We start from the raw sequence: 22,585 nt of genomic DNA, 5'->3' as shown, positions 1-22,585 counted from the left end.
TTCAGGTTGAAAAGTTGACTACTAATATATCTGACACAAGATATATATTAAGGCCTTGCACTAACCATTCTTTAGTTCTCTAATACTTGGTACATTCCAGAACTACACTTGATTTCCATTGATAAGGAACTCCAGTATTTACTATTGTTTTAGTCTTATAGTAGAACAATACTCACAAAACCCCAGAAGTGGAAAAACTCAATCAAGTAGTTCATGTGGGTGAAGCAACATCTTGAAGAACAAGAACTCACTTGAGTTTCTATCAAAATTATAGCAAAGATTAATATATCCTGCAATAGTATTATTTATGGTTTATATAATAGAATATTTGAGTACAGAAGAATTCATCACTTCTTCTAGGACATATTTAAAGCAAAACAGGCTAAAACACCCTATTTTATTTATTAACTCAATATACTCAGTGGAATAATGTTAACTTTTTACCATAGAAATCTACATTGATACCTTCAAAATATTTCTCTCTTAGACCTGAGACTACATACAATATTTCCCTTTCCTTCTTAATAGGCCTTTATTCAGAACATATCCACAATATTTTGTGAACATTGATAAAAACTGAGACAGAATTCTAAGATTCTCCCAAGACCTCACATCTGATGTACCAAATATAAGACTGTGATTGTGGTAGATCTTAGTCCCTTGATTGTGTTACATAGCTCGGTTGTCTTTAAGAAAGGGAGATCATCCAGGTAGACCAACCTAGTCACATGAGTTCTTTAAATCTGAGTCCAGAGATCAAAGGCAGAAATCAGAGAGATTTGAATAAAGTATGAGAGGGACTCCACGTGAGAGAAAATTCTCTATTGCCAATTCTGAAGATAGCCGTGGGACAAGACCTGAGAACAACCTCTGGAAGCTGAAAGTGACCTCCCAGCAAATAGTGGATCTCAGTCCCTTAAGAATTGAGTTCTGTCAACAATCTGAATGACCTAGATTTCTCCCCCAAACCTCCAAAAGAGTATACAGCTCTTCAGCCCAGCCAACAGAGAACTCCACCACATGGTACTGGGTTGTGAGATACTAAATTAGTAGTTTAACTACCAATTCCTGGCAATTTGTTGCAAAACAGTAAAAAAGGAGTACATTAAGTCAAAAAGAAATATAATATTTCATCTAATCGTTACTATATTACCTCCTGGTGTTCTAGTAAGTCAAAATGATAAGATGATAAATTTGAGAATTCTGGGTGGAATACTTTGCTTTGAACATAGTCATTTACAACCCTAAACCACAGAGCCAGGAAAATAAAATAAACATGACTTTAAAACATACCTAATAGGTTTCAGTACAACAGAAAGTGCTAGGCCTGCTTAATTCTGGATGCAGGGCCTGCTAGCGTAGAAGCTGCTCCCTCACTCAGAGCAGTACCTCCCTGGAGCCCAGAGTTCTGATGCTGCATGACCAGAAAGGAACTATCATCTCTCTTCACCTGTACAATGTCAGATATTTCCTTACATAGGTCAAGTTCAAACTCTTGGGGGGGAAAAAAAAAGCTTAAATAGCTTTTAGATTAGTAGATTTAAAACACTACTAAGGAATCCTCTTAAACTTATGACTATAGATTATAATACTCAAAATATTATCATATTAAGGGGCAGACACATGAGGTTTAGGGAAAAATTCTATAAACTAGGTCCATTGTGCTGACCCCCACATGCTTTCACTTTTAAAAAAGCAATTTACGGGCAGTCTTGACTGGCTCAGGAGAACAGGATACGTTACGTTTCTCAACAAACAAACTGTTATCTTGCAGGAGAAGTGTAGGCCCCAAAATGTCAATAAAAATACAAGATACCCTGAAAGGGGAGACTTTTGTGACATAGACAGACCGGATCCCAGAACTCAAGGAAATAAGAATAATTCCCTCTCACCATAAAATCTATAAGAACAGGTTCCAATTAGAACTGGTCAACACGGGCCAAAGTCACCTAGCATTGACATCGAAGTGCGGACTTCAAAATCTGATGTCATCATACTGTCAGTCAAAAGTCAAGAGGTGAACCTGGTTGGGACTCTCTGGAAACTTCCTTGGGATCCCAATAAAACTGAAGGACAGGAGAGGCGTGCCATCCCTCTCCACTCTGAGGGAATCCACTCTATCTTCAGAGTGTCCCCTGTCCCCTTTTCTATCCCTTCTAATAAACTCATGCCTATAACTTTGAAACATGTCTAAAATCTTTCTAACCTGATCATAAGAATTTGGGCTTAAAGAGGAGTCTCTGCATTGCCTCAGTTTCCCAGCAGACCGCAACTCTGTAACAATACGAATCAGCTAAATTTATGTTCACATCATAAATCACACAGAAACATTGATCCAGGTGAAGTCCTGTAGAAGTCACATTCAAAGACACCTTTAATACTCAATCAAATTCAGCTAAATCTCTGGGAGTGGTGGTGGCAAATTTTCCTCAAACATTTGTAAACTGACATCATTCTGACCTCTCATTGAGAGCAAAACTTGGTAGCCAACCAAGGCAAGTATCCAGAACTGGCTGCTATTCTGTCAAGCAGGCAGCACACCAATAGACAATATATTATATGCCAGGCTGTGTCCCTGCAGTGGACTGAGTTAGACCAGATGCCCATATCATGGCTCACTCCTGGGTCAGAAGAAAGGGCAGGCCAATGACTTTCAAGTCATAATAAATAGATTTCTCCATCAGTCATAGAATGTGCATAATGAAGAGGCAGAAGAACTCAGCCATAATTCCATCTGGCTCAGCAGTCTGTAGAAAAAGCAAGGGAGTAAGTAATGTGAAGAATTTATTATATTACAAACCAAAGAAAACAAACCTTTACTCAGAAAAGCAATCTGATAACCAAAATGAAATAATAAAACAAAACAACCCCACCCCCTAAAAAGTGGCCATCAGAGGATGGAACACTGGAATGGAAGTTCAAAGATACAATTTCTTGGTCTATTCTAACCATTGTATAATTTTTATAAGTTCACCATTATGTCTTTACAATGAGAGTAAACTGTGTTCCCGGACAGAGTCAGCAGATAGAGAAGTCAGTCCCAGGAAGAAATAAATTAGGTGGCACTGAAAAAAGGGTTAATTCTTTCTGGTCATAACAACTGGAATTAAGGTGAAATAACTGAGAATTTGATGTCTGTAAATTGCTTCAAAATAAGAAAAAGTGAATGCCAAACTTGCTGTCTCTACTATTCTTTTGTTATTTCCACATGCTGTGCCACTTGGCCCCACTAAGGTGCAGTTGGACAAATCTTCCCAGAGTACTCACAGTGACTCATTAGCAATTGCGCCACAAATAAATAGAATCTATCTTAAAATTCAGTTTCTTTTCACAGAGACTCTGAAGAGGGTGCCAAATTCAGTATCAAATTTTCAAAAATCTCCAAAAAGAAATTCTGCCCTGTTGTATACAGATGCTTTAAAAACCTCAATGCACAGGTGACTCATGAAATAATATAATGGGGGGGGGGTAAAGTCACCAAAAAGATTAAAGTCTGGTATTAAATGCTTATGTTTACTAAGCAAAAAGAGATCAGTGGAGGAACAGGAATAAAATATCCTAGCAAGCTTTGCCAATAGTAAAGCAAATAAACAAATAAAAATATATTAGCTGGGAGTAACATTTTATTGACTGATTTTCCCTTTTGTTATCTGCTTCCTTGCATGAAATTAATCTTTCCAAAAACAGTTGGTTTAGGTTACTGGGTGAACTAATGATAGACTAAATGCTTGACAATCCCATATCAAAAAAATATAAACATTGGGATTTCCATCATTTCCTACTATTGAAAAAAGCAGAGTCTTTGAGTTAAAAAAAAATGACTTAAAATACCATTAGCAGTGTAACTTTGTTACCTAACCTTTCTAAGCTTTCTTTTATGTTAGATGTTGATAAATGTTTGTTTAATGTATGACTTGGAGGGAGTGGAATCGCACATATACACATTGCAAAGCAGAGTATTTCTTACATAGCAGGGTGGTCAGTGAGTACACATTCCTTTACTCTCCCTTTTCAATGTCCACCCAATTTTATTGTAGGCACGTGGCATTAATTACACCTCAGGGCTTTCCTGTCATTTAAAGTAACTAGGTAAAGAAAGAGAAAGCTCAACACGGGAAATTAACAAGTTAATGTAGCAATAATGACTTTCAAAATTGAATTGACTTTTGCTTCCATTTTGCCTTGCTACAGCAAAGTGACTCACTGCTTCCCTATACCTGTAATAATTTGGGACTCTTCGTTGAATTTCCAGAAGTGGTTAGCAGAAATCTGCCTTTATTAAATCCATGCACTCTCCCGGCAAAATTCCAAAAGAAAATTCCACAAGATTTTCTGTCACAATTTTCTCCCTAGATTAAAGAGCTGTATGTCAAGGTCCCTATTAACATACAGGTCAAGTAAGACAGAAACACTTCATGTATCAAACTGCCCCAAGCTTTGAGTCATGAGATGGAGAGTAAGAATGCCACACATCTGAGCCTCCAGGTCACAGCTGGTGGCAAAACTGAGGCTTGCTTGGCTAGCTTTCCAAGCCTCTTCACCACCTGCAGCTCAACCAAAGCCCAAAGAACTTGCAGGAATTTGTTAAACAAATGTCTAGAGCATTCTTATTTAAAACTAAGCCCTTTTACATGCTTTCAAAAGCTACCATCTAAAGAATTCTGGAAACTCTTTGATATCCTCCCCCACCCCCATTTTTCTTGATCTGCAATCTACATCCTGTGTTTACGCAGCACTGACTAACATCAGGCTCTTCTGATAACAAATCTACAATGTCTATGGGAAATTCTACTCTCAATCAAGGACAGAAAATTCTGTGCTTAAGCATTATATTACTCAAAGAAGAACTTATAATGTGACCATATGAACATTAAAAAAGTAGCAATATGTCAATGAAAAGACATTACAAAAATCTAGGAGAGACAAATATTATTAACTCAATTTGTACTAGTTCTAAAAGACCTAAGTGGTTGTTTCAAAAGATAATTTATCACTATGTATGGGACAAAATTTTGTCTTTTGAAATCCAAGTTTACAGTACCAAAAAGACAATCTCTATTACTTCAAGCATGCATACAGAGACAAGTATAGTACACACTCCTGCACATCTATGCATTTTTCAATAATTTGTGCATTCTTCACAATAATGAACAATCTGCCTGTATAACTTCTTAAAACTAGCACATATACTAACACCTGTCTTCATGAAGCTATCCACTTTCTAAGCTTTCTGTAGTTCATTGCAAACCAAATTTTAGATCCAGAAAATGAACATGTGCTTTGAAGTATTGTCATTTAACTTAAAGACATTAGGGGCTTGATAAAGTTACTTTATCTCATCAAAATTCCAGGAGTGGTCAAGAGGGAATCAAAAGTTTATAGATTGCACTTAACTAAATGCAGGAATATCCTTTTAAAATGAATTCAGAGTATGCCAAGAAAGGTGGCTAGGGGACATTTCTTTTTTTCTTCCTCCCTGATCCTAGCATGTCCTGGTTTTCACCATTCCCTCATATCTCTAATCCAGTCATTCTAATATCTCCCTTGCCCAACCATAAAAATGTATAATCTCTCTGCCTTACCATTATACATTTCCTCTGACATGAGGAACATCACCTCCTTACAGAACAGTGACCACATCATATGGCCAAAGGAAACTGGCTTCAGGGTGAGGTCTATAGTTTATGGCTTTATCACCTCTGATGTGCATTTCCAGAGAATCCTATCACATTCGTTCAGTGCAATTACCAGAGATTAACTGGACAGTTTGTACTACATACAGTCCGAGGTATAAACACCCAAATAGAGGTAACTGTACCAGCCCCTAGAGGTCTCAGAGCTCAATAGATAGATAGATAGATAGATACATAGATAGATAGATAGATAGATAGATAGATAGATAGATAGATAGATGTAAAGAACCATTCCTATAGAATTAAAAAATGATTTTTTTGAACCCAACTTTTCCTATAGGGGATACAACAGAGGCTCTTTCTCCTTAAGTTTCACAATGTTACTTCTCAAACATAATCTTTATTCCCAGACCTGCTCTTTTGCTCTACAAAGCTGAACTTTAACATTCAAATATTTAAGACTAATCTTCACTTCTCAAACAACTTTATGGATAAGTCCTCCTACATGTGAAAAAAATGGGAGGTAAAACAATTCTCTAGAGAAGAAACAGCAGATTATGACCAAATTGGAGGTACTATTAACACTTAATTTATCAGATAACCTGTCATTATTGTGAATAATTCAATAAAGCCAACCACATGATATCAGGAGGGGGCATGTGAATATACAGAACTTTTTTTAAATATACCCCTTGAACACTATCTCACCTCATTTTGAGAAACAACATCGTTTTTGAGAATAATCAGGTTTCCAGCACTCTGCCCACTTTGGCCTGTGAGGTGCCTGCTGTCAGTCACTGCTGCTTGGGCTCCCCCAGGCCCTGGTCCTGTCTGGGCCCCTGTGTTGTAAAACATGAAAGTATCACTCCCTGAGCCTGCTGTCAGACAGGCCTTGTAGCAGTAGGTCTTGGTGAGGGAGCCATTCCCTCGAACCTCAATGAAGTGAGGCTGCACCTTGAGGCCATGTGGTAACCTGGCATCAATATTGTTGTTGGCCTGTTTGTATAGTTCTGCAGGGCACCGCTCCCTCACTCCACAGAAGCCTCCACAGCATGAAGTGCCATATGCAGTGTAATGGTAGCACTTGATGATGCTCAAAACAATGATTGTCAAAAGAAATATAAAAGATACTGTGCTTAATGCTATTATCAGATAAAGTGTAATTTCAGAGTATGTCCGAGGACTCTTCACATGTCTCTGAGTGTCAGGGAGAATTTTAGAAACCCTATCCACCACAGCTACTGTAATGGCCACAGAGGATGAAAGTGATGGCTCCCCATTGTCACGGACCACCACAGTCAGATTGAAAGTGGTACCACTCTCATCTCCTATCTTTCTAGTAGTCCTAATTTCTCCTGTGTGCAGCTCTACTTTAAAGAGGTCCAGGTCAGAAGTCTGGGCTAGATGGTAAAAGAGCCAAGCATTTTGTCCAGAGTCTGAATCCATGGCTATGACTTTGGTGACCAGGTAGCCAGCAGGGGCAGTTCGAGGCACCATCTCAATGGCTGCTGATGAATTGGTTGAGGTAGGGTACAGAATGTGAGGGGCATGATCGTTCACGTCCACCACATACACATTGGCGGTCACAGTGCTGCTCAGTGGTGGCTTCCCCTTGTCCTGGGCCTCCACAGTCACAAAAAACTCTCGAAACTTTTCATAGTCAAAAGAGTTGACAGCATAAAGGCTGCCACTGGCACTGTTAATGGAGACATAGGAGGTGACTGGCAGCCCTTGAATCTCCCTCTCTAGGAGGGAGTAGGTCACCTCTGCATTCTCCTTTTCATCTGGGTCTGTGGCTTGCACAGTGCAGAGCAACACTCCTGGCAAATTGTTTTCCTGGATGTAGATGGAATAGGAGTCCTTCAGGAAGCTTGGTGGATTGTCATTGATGTCAGAGATTTCAACCTTCAGTGTCCGTTGGGATGTGAGTTGTGGTATTCCCCCATCAGTGGCTATCACTGTGATGTTGTAGGCAGCCACTCGCTCCCGGTCCAGAGGGCCACTCACCACCAGTGTGTAGGAGTTTCCAAAGCCATTCAGCCTGAAAGGCAATGTGGCCTCCAGACCCAGGCTCACTTTCCGGTTGGGGCCCGAGTCTTGGTCATTGACACTAAGAAGGGCCACAACAGTGTTGGGTGCAGCATCCTCAGGCACTGGGCTATATAGGTCCGTCAGCACCACCTCTGGTGCATTGTCATTCACATCCACAATGTCCACCAGCACCTTGCAGTGACCGGCCATGGGCACTGGACCCTGGTCAGTCGCCTGCACATAGATCTGGTAGGAGGAGGCCTCCTCGTAATCCAGCGCCCCACTCACTCGCACTTCCCCAGTACTGGCATCTATGCTGAAGAGCTGCCTTTCTCGGTCCGAGGTGTAGCTGCTCAAGGAGTATCTGAGCTCCCCATTGGAGCCCTCATCCGGATCTGAGGCATTCAGCTTAACCACCAATGTGCCTGGGGGTGCGTCCTCCCGCAACTGGACGCGATAAGTGGACTGGTCAAAGGCGGGGGAGTTGTCATTAGTGTCTAGGACGCGCACAGAGATCTGCGCGGTGCCTGAGCGAGGTGGGCTGCCCCCGTCCACAGCCGTGAGAACCAGGTGGTGCAAGGCTGCCTGCTCGCGGTCTAGGCCCTTACGCAGCACCAGCTCCAGCACCTTACTGTTCTCCTGCAGGGGTTTAAGGTCCAGCTCAAAGTGTTCACTGGGGCTGAGCTCGTAGGTCTGCACTGAGTTGGCGCCCACGTCGGGGTCCTGCGCGCTCTCTATGTGAAAGCGCGCTCCAGGCGCCACCGATTCGCTTACCTGAAGATGGTAGTCGGGCCGCGGGAAGCGCGGCGAGTTGTCATTGATGTCCAATATTTCCACTTCAACTGCGCTCACCGCCACAGGGTTGTGCGCCAGCACCTCCAAGCTAAGCAGGCAGCGAGGCCGCTGCTCGCACAACGCCTCGCGATCAATGCGCTCGTTGATGAAGAGCGCTCCACTAGTCAGGTCCAGCTCCAGGTAGCGCGGGCTGGGCACACCCAGATGGTTGATGCGCAGACAGCCAGGCCCCAAACGCCGCAGCTCCAGCCCCAGCGCTCTAGCCACGTTGCCCACGAGTGCGCCCGGTGCTTGCTCCTCAGGCACCGAGTACCGTAGCTGGGAGGCCACCGGGCCGGGCAGCAGCACCACCAGCAGAAGGAAAGAGAGCAGCAGCAGCCACGGCAGGGGCCGCCGGAGTCGTGGATGCTCTGTAGCCCACAGTCTCGTGCCAGCCTGCTCCATAGCCTCCGGCGGCGGCGGAGGCAGCCGGGCAGGGCCCGAGGCAGCAGCTTAGCCAGCCCTGCTCCACGCCTGGGCCCCGCCTCCGCCTCCGCTCGTGCCGCCCCGCGCCGACTCCAGTACAGTTCACGCGCTACCAAACGCCTGGGGCCGCTCCCCTTGTCGGCCTTCTCAAGGGGCCCCGGCCCCTCTGCCCCGGCTGATCCCCCATACCCCAGTTCCTCCACTCTTCTCCAGTCGCTGAGCCCGGCTCCGCTTCCTGCAGCTGATGCTGCTGCCGTAGCTGCTCCGGGGGGAGGGAAAAGGAAGCTGAAGGGGAGGGGGAGAGGGAGGAGTGTTCAGCAAGTCCAGCTCCGATTCCGCACCGAAGTGATGAACAGCAACCTCGGACTGCCCAGCCACTCCAGCCCCATCTCCTCCACCCCAACCCGCCAGATCCTAGCAGACGGCGGGAACACGGCCACTCCCTGTCTCCCTGCCCCCAAGGTCCTGTCCATCCACTTTCCAAGGTCTCTCGCCTGCTTAAAAGGTCTTATAAGATTAGTCTGTGAAAAGCAGTTAAGACCCTGGAACTCAGGAGCTATCGGCTCCCTGAAAAAGATTTCCAAGCGCAATCCAGGAAAATAAACTGAGAACCTTAGCTAAGTATGAGGACCTGGGTGGCGGCTCTAACATTTAAAGGACACAAATGCAGGGGCGGTGCTCTGGAGCCACTGGGATGGGAACTGATTATTTTACCTGACCCCCACGACATCTCTCGAACACTCTTTAGTACTACGGAAAGTGCTTAACTCCTAGGGCAAAGGGCAGGGGATAGCAAATGCTGTCCGCCTTTTGGGAGCAAACCTAAAACCAGCATCCTGGGATTCAATACTCAATTCTGCTCCTAGTCAAGCGGTACTTTCAGTGTGTACCTTGGCAAATAACAAATATTTCAGTGTTTAAAACTCCATTAGCTCCTTGAAGTTGCAGGCAAACCTCTTATTTGACCCGTTTAGGACACACTAGGTAAAAAATTGGTAGAAATTTTAAGAGCTTCTTCCCCTAATCTCCAAATCTTTTTCATTTATCACCCAAGACATTTTCTTTCAAGAGTGATTTTAATTTTTTTTCTTTAATAGATGACAATGTCTTCAAGAGCCTACAAAATCATTAAATTAAGAGTGTTACTCATGATCTTCTAAGCCAGGCTGGAATCTGAACTCCATTAAAGCTTTGCAGTTAAAAAAAAATCTGTTATTAAACAAAATATGGGAGGCTGGGATTTATTTTACAATAGCCAGCAATTTCAATGACTGCAGCTCATCTTCTATAAATATAAGTTTCCTATAAACCTCTTTGCCTCTGGGTCCCTAAGCCTACCCTTATATTGCTGCAGAAGCCACACACAAATTCTCTACCGTGAATGAGAAGGCCGAAGGAACAGGCATGCCTTTCCCTGCTGTGTCATTGTCTCTGCTTCTCAGTTCTGAATATTCTCTCTTTACAGGCCCTCTTATCTTTCCCACAGAGGTTTAAAATCTATTGCCCAACGTGCAGAAAAGCACTCACTAAAATGTCCTTTCTCTTCTTCATCTTCCAGCATCATTGTATTTGTAGATCTTCTTTGTTGGTCATTTTCTAGCTAAGAACTGGAACAAAGCCAGAGCAAAAGCTGACATTTGGCATGCTTCCCTCCTTGAGGGGACAGTTAAAGACCCAGGGTTATAATCCTAACACCCAGACTTCAAAGGTCTGAACTAGCACATCCTTCCTGCTACCCAAGTGCACTCACTAACAACATTCCATGCATGACCTAACCAATTTTTTGATTTTTAAACAGTGAAACTCCCGTCTTCTTCTTAGCACTGCTGTTTCTTATTTGTCCTCTTTGTTCCCTCAAGGGTGCAGAGTGGGAGGCAATTTCCATCAAAATCTATTCCTGTCTCCTTTCTTTGGTCCCTGGCTTCTCCTTCTTCTGTCTGCATCCTCCCCAAACATCCCTCAGTAATTCTGTCTCTGTTTGCTGTGGTAATTTGATCTCAGGGAGCCTTAATCTCTCAAGTGCACAAACTGTAGTCCTGGCCTATGTCCTCACCCATTACTTATTTCTGAAAACAAATGGCTTATAAGTGGAATCAAGTTGTAAATTGTCAGGAAAAGTGACCTTTCTTCCCCTCATCTCCTCCCAGCCCTCACAGTCACTGCCACCTCTGCCCATAGCTCAGAAACTTGCCTCTGGGTATTGACCATGTATGGCCCTCTGCCCCTGAAGTGATCACAGGCACTTAAGGAAGAGATTAAAGTGGTAGAGGCTTGTTGATGTTTTTTAACAGAATCCCCTAAATGTCATGTCTCAGGAGAAAAATGACAAATTGTCTTTCAGCAATCTCCTCATCTTCTGGCAAGGACACCTCCCAGGTTGTCCATTTTGATGTTTCAGGATCATAAGCTCCAACTAGTGTGTTCTCCCTTAATGACTGAGAAGGCAAACAGAGAACCAACATAATTAGCCTCCTTTTCAAAGACATTGTACTAAAAAGATGGTATATTCTAGTTTGGGCACTACAATAATTTTGTTCCTCACGCTATGGTCTGAGGCTTCTGTCCACCTTACCAACTAATCAAATGTGATTGGTCTCACTGTTGGTAGAGGGCCCTTTCTATAAATATGAATACTAGTGTTTTGAGCACACCGTTATGCATTCCTTCCCCTAGATCTTGCAGAACACCTGACTCAAAAATAGAATAGAACAGTGATTAAGAGTGCAGTATTTGGAGTCAGCCACACTCCTGCTAATGACTAACTATGTGACTTCAGACATGTATCTTAATGTAAGTTTCAATTTACTTGTTTCAAGTGTGGGAAATCATACTAAATAAAATTCAGAGAACTAGTATTATGATTACACAAGATAAAGTATATAAAACAAATTGCATAGGGACTGACAATTGCATTATTATTATTAATGGTATTTGTGATGGTGATGTTATTTTTTAAGTATTTATTTTTTAGTTGTAGTTGGACACAATACCTTTATTCCATTCATCCATTTTTATGTGATGCTGAGGATCCAACCCAGGGCCCACATGTACTAGGCAAGCACTCTACTGCTGAGCCACAACCCCAGCCCAACTGGGATGTGATTGAATGCAACCATTTCTTATTGTCAAACAACATCTTAGCTAATAATCTACATGTGGCATGGTCCCTTAGATAATAAACAGAGATAAGCAACTGCAACTATATCATTTAAGAAATCAATGATGATGGGGAAGATGAGTGTGCACCAAAATTAAGCTTTCTCAATGGTTTCTACAACTTATTCTACAAGTTGGGGATATTTTGAAAACAACTCTATATTTTGAAAACAAAGCCCCCTGTTAAATTGCCAAGTAAAAGGAACTTCTTCCATAGGAATTCCTCCAGAGAATTTATTTCCTCACAAGAGATTCACTTTTTTAAGATACAAAGAAATAACCCTAGCAACTGAGTACAGAGTAATTTCAGAACAGCACGTGAACACTAATGCCTTGCTGTAATTTCCAGCACCCGGTATACAGCAAGGCACAGAGGGCTCAATTCAATTTTTGAAACAGAAATTTGCTTATGTAATTTAAATAAAATAGCTTCTTCCTTGCTCTTCCTCATTCCAAATCCTATGTAAATTTCAAGGTCCTGCTCAAAACCCACCAATCCATGAAACAGTGTCTATTCTAAACATAAGGATCTTTCTTTCTCTTTCACAATCTGCAGCCTATCTCTGAATGCTAATACGTGTCCTTCTTTAATTCATACAAATACTTTACTATTCTCCAATTATAAGCAAACTAAAAGCAGGAGCCATGTTTTATATTTGTGTCTCCTTCACAGTGTTGGAAATCTTACAATTCTCAATACATGTTAATTGCTTCATCTTCTTCCGACCCTATTTTTAGCAAATTCAAAAACAGCTGCTGCAACTCAGGCATTCCCACTTTGCTGTATGTGGATAAAACACATCTTACAAAAGGAAGGATCAAGAGCATGCAATGATTTTACTATGAATTTTTGCCTTTAAAGCTGTCAAATGAAAATATAAAACAAAGTACTTCAAACTGGGAGAACTAACAAAGTTGCTGAACCCTAGAAAGAGTTTTGCCCAAAGGTATTATGTTGTCATTTTTCTACTTTATATTAAAATTATAAGTTATAAAATTAAGGTATTCTTTGCTTATAATAAGAAAAGTGACAAGATTAAAGAAGAGCCATAAGACAGAATGTTTGTTTTCCCCTAAGCTGGATAAGAACTTTGAAATAATGTTCCTTACTTATATTTCTTAATTATATTTGTAAAATACATCTCTCAGGAGATCATTGGGCACAGGATCACAACAAAACCAATCACAACACAATAGAATTAAGCTACAAGAAAAATACTGGCACTCAGGAAACTCTCCTGATTCACATAAATTTCCATTCTCTATTATCAACATTGATTCAAATCGTTTTATTTTGCAGAACCACAGGACAAAATGACATGCTCATTAGTTTGAGCAGGTTTGGGAATGACAATTATGAGTATCTGTCAAACAGAGAAGGGCCTAGTTTTCATTTTTAATTTGTGAATTTATGTTGCTCCACAGACTGAGTACCTGTTATATAATTAAAAAGAGACAGGGCTGGGGTTGTGGCTCAATGGTAGAGCACTTTCCTGGCACCACATAAAAATAAACAAATAAAATAAAGGTATTATGTCCCTCTACTATATATATATATATATATATATATATATATATATATATATATAGAGAGAGAGAGAGAGAGAGAGAGAGAGAGAGAGAGAGAGAGAGAGATAGCCATCTCCAAAGTTTAGTCTGATCCAAAGTGGTTTTAAAACTTTTCATCTTGTCAAAAATGGATGATGGCTGGGGTTGTGGGTCAGCGGTAGAATGTTTACCTAGCACACATGAGGCACTGGGTTCGATCCTCAGCACCACATAAAAATAAAATAAAGGTTAGTTAAAACAATGGATGGGACGCCTGATCTTCAGGCACCTCCACAAGAAAAATACTTTTCAATATAATTACAGCATTATTTATAGAAATAGTGCCCCAAATTTTTCACATGAAATGACTGCTGAGTTTTTTTCACATCTCCCTTCCTCCAGAAGGAATACAGTAGTACATTATTTGGCATTAGCAATTGGCTTTTGGGAAGAGATACTTTAAATTTTTAGTTCTGAGAAATTTATATGATGGTACTTGGCTGATATTTCTAGAAATTGCTGAGAATAAACAAAAGGGACTCAAGCTATCTTTGGATGAGTATTAAAAAGGGAGAGATAGCTAACGTCTTGGGGTGGATAACAAATAAAAATCAAACTTTACTTCTCCATCAATATTCTCAATTGAGCAGCCCTAATAAGATTCACAGAATATTAAAGGTGAAGATTTATTTAGACTCTTAGCCACATTCTTCATTTTTCATCAAAGAAAATAGCTACATAAAACTTGAACCTCAAGATTGATGAGGAAATAGGAAGCACAAAAGTGATATGAGTCAAGGATCTGTAACCAGATAAATGATCTTCCAAGGTACTACAAGACCCTACAGATATGACTAGAGAACTAAATTTCCTCTTTTTTTAAAAAAAGTGCCATTGAGTTTGATATAAATGATTTCAAAATTATTGTTGATGAGCACTTAGAAATGAAGACATTCTTCCTAGAAACTATTTTAAAAATTGTTAACTTACAACCTACAACATAGACTTAATTTTTTTTCAAATGGATGTTTTAGATTTTCAATTAGTAGAATCATTGATAAATGAAGTGCTACAAACACAGTCTTCTGGAATTTATGGAGACATAAAGTCTCCCTATATATTCATGAAGACAAGATGAAGAAAGATAGCAATACAGTATAGTTATAAGGTTAGGTGATTTCATAATTGTCTGTTGAACAGTACCGAAGAGTGTTTATTAATGGAATTCATCAGCCTGGAAGGAGAATTACAACAGGGACTATAGGGATTTATCCTTGGTCTTATCCTATTCGGCATTTTATCAGGGACTGAAGACAAGGAGGCAGCAAGCTTCCAACAATTGAGCACCAAGTTGAGCTCTTCTGGAACAAACATCAGCACTGTCTAGGTTAAGCTAAGTTTTTGACTCATTAAAAGCACAAATATTCTATTTAAGATTCAATACGTGCCCCACATTCATAAGTTTGTATTTCAGCTAAAGTCTGGCTTCTACTATTGCCATTAAGATCTGTTCCAAGTTTCCATTCATCACTTAGGACCTCTTATTTTAATAGAAAACCTTGTTTGGCCCTGTTTCACTTCTCTAATTCTTAGAATTTTGGCCACAGAATAAAATAAGATGAGAATTTGGCACTAAAGAACATCCTTGTTCCCAAGTGGGTTTTAGCCAAAGCATTCATTGATTTCAATGTGTGTGGGTGTGGGCTTGTGTGCATTTTAAATTTAGATATTGCTGAGGTGTTTTGAATTTGAACTGTTTTCCAAGATATGACCTGAGCTCAGTCTAGATGAAGGCCCAGTTTCTACTTTCTTTTCCCACTGTGTTTGTTGCCTTGAAACAGACAAATCAACCTATCTGGTTCTCAAAAGTTCCCATTCATATATTTAGAGTACCACTGGCTTATTTGGGTTCCCTTTGTATTCTGATGTCTTGAGGGTTAACAGTTTAATATATAGTCATTTAATCCTTACAACAGACTAATGAGGCTGGTATTGATGAAGAAATGAGATTCCAAAACAGTGAAGAAATTTTTCAGACTCTCTAGGAATCTTTTTCCCCCATGCCTCTGTTTCTAGTGGTCTGATACAACATCTGACCATTACACATGCACCCCTGCTTAAGAATCCTATTGGTCACAAGCTATTTAAGTATTTTTTGGAGCCCTATCTCAGTTGTTTTCACAACTACAAATTTCTTTCTTTTTTAGATATTTCAACTGGATCATCTGTGTATGTTTTTAAAAAATAGTTGGCCTTAGCAAAATCATGATATAAAAAAACTTTTTTTATATTCTAACCTCTTCTTTCAGTACTATCTTGCCACCTACAATATTCTGTGAATTTTTACAAATGACTTTAACTCTTCAGATATAAATCCCACTCATGTATTCCTTGTGATAGATTTTGTTATAAAATTCCTTTAATAGCTGTGCTTGCAACATGATAAGGTTGGTAAAGTATTAATTCTCTAAATTAGCCAGGCTAAAATGTACTGTTTTATGAATATTAAAAGATGCTTTAAGGTATTTTGATAAAATACTAATGGTTCTAAACCTTTCCTTAGCAAACCTCATTTTATTAAAATTATTTAGAAAGAAATTACTGAGTCTTCAATTTTTTTTTTTCTCTCTCTCTCTCATAATAAGCAAAGGAAGCACACTGTACTAAGCTGATAGAATTCAGAAGAAAAATCTGGCACTGGTTCTACTTATACAATACCTCTGAACTAATGGTCTCAAAAAAAATCTTAAAGTCATTTAGCTTGATACACCTACAACCATATATCTTGATTGGTACCAATTTTAGCTTTTTAGCCCAGAACAGAAAAAAATATACAAAACTCCCAAATACAATTAATAATTTGTGAGCTTTCTTTATCTTAATCTATTTTCAATTGTCTATTAAATCCAGTGAACCAAAGACAGTATGGTGATAACTTTAGCTAAGATAAAAAAATAAAACAGAGAGGTTTGATAATTTCCTAGAAATACAGAGTCGATTTCAAGGAGAACCAAATAAAATTTTCTTTTCACTTCAGTGTTACATCTATTGTAACAGAACTGTCACCCTCAGATATTCAATATCCTTTGTAATTAAATTTTCATCATAGCCTCCTATGACTGGTTTTCTGCAGTACTCTCTAGTATTCCTTTGATCTGATTATCATAGTTCATTTAAAATCTCAACTGTATATGAAATATTTATTGGATCATAAATCATATACTATGTGTATACACATAGTATACATTGGACAGCCATGCCTCATAGGATATGTGGACTTTAGTTCTCCTTAAACTAGCAGGAGTTGAGGAATTAAGGGGTATTAATCAAATTGCATAAAGTAATTCTTTTCAAGGGTCAATAAAGACTTCCAATAACCCATTAAGAAGGTAGGAACAACCCTGATTAAGTCAGACTTAGTTTACTGTGATTTATTTTCATTTTTCCTCATCTTCTATGTAGTTACAATATTAAAAATCTATGCTACCTGGGCTGGGGATGTGGCTCAAGCGGTAGTGTGCTTGCTTGGCATGCGTTATATTTTTTACATATTTTGGAAATTAACCATTTACTGGATATATGGTTTGAAATTATTTTCCCACATTTCACAGGTTTTCTCTTCATTTCATTGTTTCCTTTGCTGTACAGAAGAAATTTAGTTTAATATAATCTCATCTATTTTTTATTTTGGAGTCATATCCAAAAATCATTGCCCAGACCAATGTCATGGAGCTTTTTCCCACATTTTTTTCTATTTATTTTTTTTAGTTTTAGGTGGACACAATGTTTTTATTTTATTTTTATGTGGTGCTGAGGATCAAACTCAGTGCCTCCTGCTTGCTAGGTGAGCACTCTACCACTGAGCCACAACCCCAACCCAACATTTTTTCTTATAGTCATAATCTCAGGTCTACATTTAAGTCTTTAATCTATTTTGAGTAGATTTTATATGGTTTGAGATAAGTGTCTAATTCATTCTTCTGTGTGTCGATACCAAGTTGTCCCAACACCTTTTATTAAAGAGTCTGTCATTACCCTATTATGTGTTCTTAGCACCTTTGTTGAAAATCAAATAACTGTAAATGCATGGATTTATTTCTGGGCTCTCTATTCTGTTCCATCTATGTGTTTGTTTTTATGCCAGCAACCTGCCATTTTGCTTATTGTATCTTTATAGTATATTTTGAAATCAGACAGTGTAATGTCTCCAGCTTTTTGGTGAAGATTGCTTAGGCTATTCAGGATCTTTTGTAGCTGTATATGAATTTTATGATTGATTTTTCTATTTCTGTGAAAAAAAATCACTGGGATTTTTATTAGGATTGCACTGAATCCATAGATTGCTTTGAGTAATAAGGACATTTTAACAATATAAATTCTTCTAATCCATGAACACAGGGCTATCTTTCCATTATTTGTGTCTTTAGTTCCTTTTGTCAGTGTTTCATGGTACAGGTTTTCAGTGTACAGGTCTATTGCCTCCTTGATTAAATTTACTCCTAACTGTGTTATTAAATTTGTAGCTCTTATAAACAATATTGTTTTCTTGAGTTCTTTTCTGGATCTTTCATTGGTGTGAACAAACATTACTGGGTTTTGTATGTTGATTTTACATCTTGCAAACTTTACTGAATTCACTTATTAGCTTTAACAGTTTTTTTGGTGGAGTATTTAGTTTTCTTTTTACAAGATCATGTCATCTTCAAACAGCAACAATTTTATATTGTATTTTTCAGTAGAAAAGAATGAACCTTGACTCTTATAAAAATGAACTGAAATGAATCACAGAACTAAATCTAAATGTTAAAATTGAAAAATCCTAGGAGAAAATTTATGAGAAGGAATTTTTTTCAAACCTGGGATAGCAAGGTTTTTATTTTAAAAAGTAGATCACAATGGGCAGAAATCATAAAACAAAAAGGAATAATTTACATTCATCAAAACTTAAAATTTTGGGCTTCAAAGACATTGCTAAGTAAATGGATAAGCCACGGGACAAAAGAAAACACCTGCAATACATATATGTAAGACTTGTATACATACTTTTATAACACAATAATAACAAGACAATTAATCAACCTACAAAGGCAAATGATTTGTATACACTTCATAAAAGACCATAGAAAAACATGAGATAATAACATGATTAGTCTTCAGGGAAATGGAAATTAAATCTACATCAAGATATTAGTTTCATGCCCATTAGAGTGGATAATATTTAAAAGATTAGAATTATCAAGTGTTTGTGAAGATATAGCATAATTTTACCCACATTTTTCTAGTGAAAATGTAAACTAGTGTTAACAATTTGAAAAACAGTTGCATATTTCTTAAAATATATACCCATCATAAAATCCAACCTGTCTACTCACAGGTATTAAAGAAATAAAAGAGTACACAAAAGTCTTATTAATAATAGTTAAAAATTGGAAACAACACAAAAGTCTATCAATAGGTGACTCAAAATTTTAAAATATGGAATACAAAAAAATTGGGAACAGCACAAAAGTCCATCAATAAGTGACTCAATTTTAAAAAATATGGTATATAATAGAATACTACTACACAAAAGTAATGTACTACTGAAAATACACAACACGAAGAATCTCAAAGTCATGCTGAGTGAAAGAAAGCAGATCTAAAAAGTTCACACTGAATGATTCCATTTATTATTTTAAAAGTGCAATAGTATATAGTACGGCAGCAATTGGTGGTTCTATGGGCCCTGGGTCAGAAGGAAGAATGACAATAAAACAGACAACAGGACACTTTGAGGGTGATGGAAATTTTTTGTGTCTTCATGGTAGTGGTGCTTTTAAGAATGCATGCAACCATCAAAACTCATTGTATAACATAATTTAAGTAGATATGATTATATTAAAATAACTTTAACAAAGTTCATAAAAAATTTTAAAGCTAGATAGCTTATTAAAATAATTATATTACTTTAAGCTTTTTTGCAATTTTTATTAGTTCTTTTTAGTTATGCATAACATTAGGATTTGTTTTGACATAATTACAAAAACATGGAACATAATTTGCTCTAATTCAGTCCCCAGCATTTCCCTTTCCTGTCTCCTCTTAAAGTAAAATTAATCAAACCACACTGAGTGCATACAACCTTCAATAGAGTATTTCTATAGAACTATAGATAAAATATTGATTAATTTATAAATCAGTTATAGAATAAAAATGGACATTATACTTCAAAGAAGAGGCATATCTAAGTGAGGCAGATGGCAGCAGACATATAGATAATATTTCATAATTTATCACTCTGCTCATCTAAATAGGTCAAATAATGAGTACCATGGTTAAAAACTTGAACATTTACTTTTTAACTCATAACTACACAGAAGATAAAACAATTTTTCAGTGATAAAATTAGTTTGAAGAAAATATTTGTGAGCCCAAGGGTGACAGATTATGAGAGTCATCATAAAAGAAGCAGAAACTAATGCTTATGTTCTCAACATTCTAAGGCTCTTTTCTCTGCACAGAGCTACAAGAAGCACCATGACAATTTAGACTATTTGACTTTTAAAAAGATGAAAGGATGTTGAGACACATCAAAAATCAGATCAATTTCAAGCAATGAAATAGAAGACGCCATCAGAAGCCTACCAACCAAGAAAAGCCCAGGACCAAATGGATACCCAGCTGAGTTCTACAAGACCTTCAAAGAAGAACTAATACTAATACTCCTCAAATTATTTCATGAAATAGAAAAAGAAGGAACACATCCAAACTCATTCTATGAGGCCAACATCTCCTGGATTTCAAAACCAGACAAAGACACATCAAAAAAAAAAAAAAAAAAAAAAGAAAAAAAAGAAAAAGAAAAAGAAAAAAAAGAAAACTTCAAACCAATATATCTAATGAACATAGATAAAAAAATTCTCAATAAAATTCTGCCTAATTGAATACAAAAACATATCAAAAAGATAGTGCACCATAATCAAATGTGGTTCATCTCAGGGATGCAGGGTTGGTTCAACATATGGAAATCAATAAATGTAATTCATCACATCATTACAATTAAAGATAACAATCATGATCATCACAACAGATGCAAAAAAAAAGCATTCAACAAAATACAGCACCTCTTCATGTGCAAAACACTAGAAAAACTAGGAATAACAGGAACACATCTCAACATTGTAAAATCTATCTATGCTAAGCCCCAGGCCAACATCATTCTAAATGATCGAAACTATACAGCAGAGTAGATGGATGGGAGAAATATTGAAAAATTGAAAGCATTTCCTCTAGAAACTGGAACAAGACAGGGATGGCCTCTTTCATCACTTCTGTTTAACATAGTTCTTGAAACTCTAGCCAGAGCAATTGGACAGATGAAAGAAATTAAAGGAATATGGATAGGAAAAGAAGAACTCAAACTATCACTATTTGCTGGCAACATGATTCTATACTTACAGGATCCAAAAAATTCCCCCAGAAAACTTCTAGAACTAATAAATGAATTCAGCAAAGTAGCAGGATATAAAATCAACACCCATAAATCAAAGGCATTTCTCTACATCAGTGACAAATCCTCTGAAAGAGAAACTGGAAAAACCACTCTGTTTACAATAGCCTCAAAAAAAAAAAAAAAAAAAAAACAACTTGGGAGTCAACTAAACGAAAAGGTCAAAGACCTCTATAATGAAAACTACAGAACACTAAAGAAGATCTTAGAAAATGGAAAGATCTCCCTTGCTTTTGGATAGGCAGAATTAATATTTTCAAAATGATCATACTACCAAAAGCAAAAAAACTACCAAAAGCACTATACAGTTTTAATGCAATTCCAATCAAAATCCCAATGACATTCCTCAAAGAAATAGAAAAAGCAGTCATGGAATTTATTTGGAAAAATAAGAGACCCAGAATAGCTAAAGCAATCCTTAACAAGAAGAGTGAAACAGGTGGCACATTACACCAGACCTTAAACTATACTACAGAGCAATAATAACAAAAATGGCATGGTATTGGCACCAAAATAGACTTATAGACCAATGGTAGAGAATAGAGGACACAGAGACAAATCCACACAAATGCAGTTATATCATATTAGACAAAGGCACCAAAAATATATTGGAGAAAAGATAGAGTCTTCAACAAATGGTACTGGAAAAAATGGAAATCCATATGCAGCAAAATGAAATTAAGCCCCTATCTCTCACCATGCACAAAACTTAACTCAAAGTGGATCAAGGACCCAGGAATTAACCCAAAGACCCTATCCCTAACAGAAGAAAAAGTAGGCCCAAATCTTCATCATGTTCAGATTAGTCCCTGACTTTCTTACAAGACTCTGAAGCACAAGAAATAAAAGCAAGAATCACTAACTGGGATGGATTTAAACTAAAAAGCTTATCGGCAAAAGAAATAACCAGTGAAGTGAATAAAGAGCCTACAGAATGGGAGCAAATTTTTACCACACACACACATCAGATGCAGCACTAATCTCTAGGATATATAAAGAACTCAAAAATCTTAACACCAATAAAACAAATAATCCAATCAATAAATGGGCCAAGGACTGAACAGACACTTTGCAGAAGATGATGCATAATCAATCAACAAATATATGAAAAAATATTCAACATCTCTAGCAATTAGAGAAATGCAAATCAAAACTACTGTTAAGATTTCATCTCCCTCCAGTCAGAATGGCATCTATTAAGAATAAAAAAAAAAGTGTTGGCGAGGATGTGGGGGAAAAGGCACACTCATACATTGCTGGTGGGACTGCAAATTGGTGCAACCAATCTGGAAAGTAGTGTGGAGATTCCTCGGAAAACTGGGAATGGAACCTCCATTTGATCCAGCTATCCTACTCCTTGATTTATACCCAAAGGATTTTAAAACAGCATACTATAGTAATGTAGCCATTTTAATGTTTACAGTAGCACAATTCACAATAGCTAAATTGGGGAACCAACCTAAATGCC

General features: G+C 38.1%; 1 protein-coding gene across 17 annotated transcripts in view; it reads right to left on the bottom strand.

Annotated features, from left to right (window-relative positions):
* LOC101957334 (protocadherin alpha-C2) overlaps window positions 1-22,585 on the bottom strand; it is a 213,351-nt gene that overhangs the window by 32,414 nt on the left and 158,352 nt on the right. The window contains exons 1-2 of one of the 17 annotated variants that reach the window (XM_040272296.2): window positions 6,342-9,484; window positions 2,357-2,747 (exon numbers count right to left, since the gene is read on the bottom strand). The exons of 14 other annotated variants lie outside the window; for them this stretch is intronic. In XM_040272296.2, coding sequence (XP_040128230.1) covers window positions 2,685-2,747; window positions 6,342-8,903 — 2,625 coding nt within the window. In that variant the 5' untranslated portion in view covers window positions 8,904-9,484 and the 3' untranslated portion in view covers window positions 2,357-2,684. Of the gene's footprint in view, window positions 1-2,356; window positions 2,748-6,341; window positions 9,485-22,585 lie in introns of those variants that run through there. 2 more of the 17 variants (XM_078046515.1, XM_078046498.1) reach the window with 2 other exon arrangements.

Source organism: Ictidomys tridecemlineatus, chromosome 1 (assembly GCF_052094955.1).
Source record: "Ictidomys tridecemlineatus isolate mIctTri1 chromosome 1, mIctTri1.hap1, whole genome shotgun sequence".
Taxonomy (NCBI): Eukaryota; Metazoa; Chordata; class Mammalia; order Rodentia; family Sciuridae; genus Ictidomys; species Ictidomys tridecemlineatus.
This window is presented reverse-complemented; position numbering and strand designations above follow the sequence as displayed.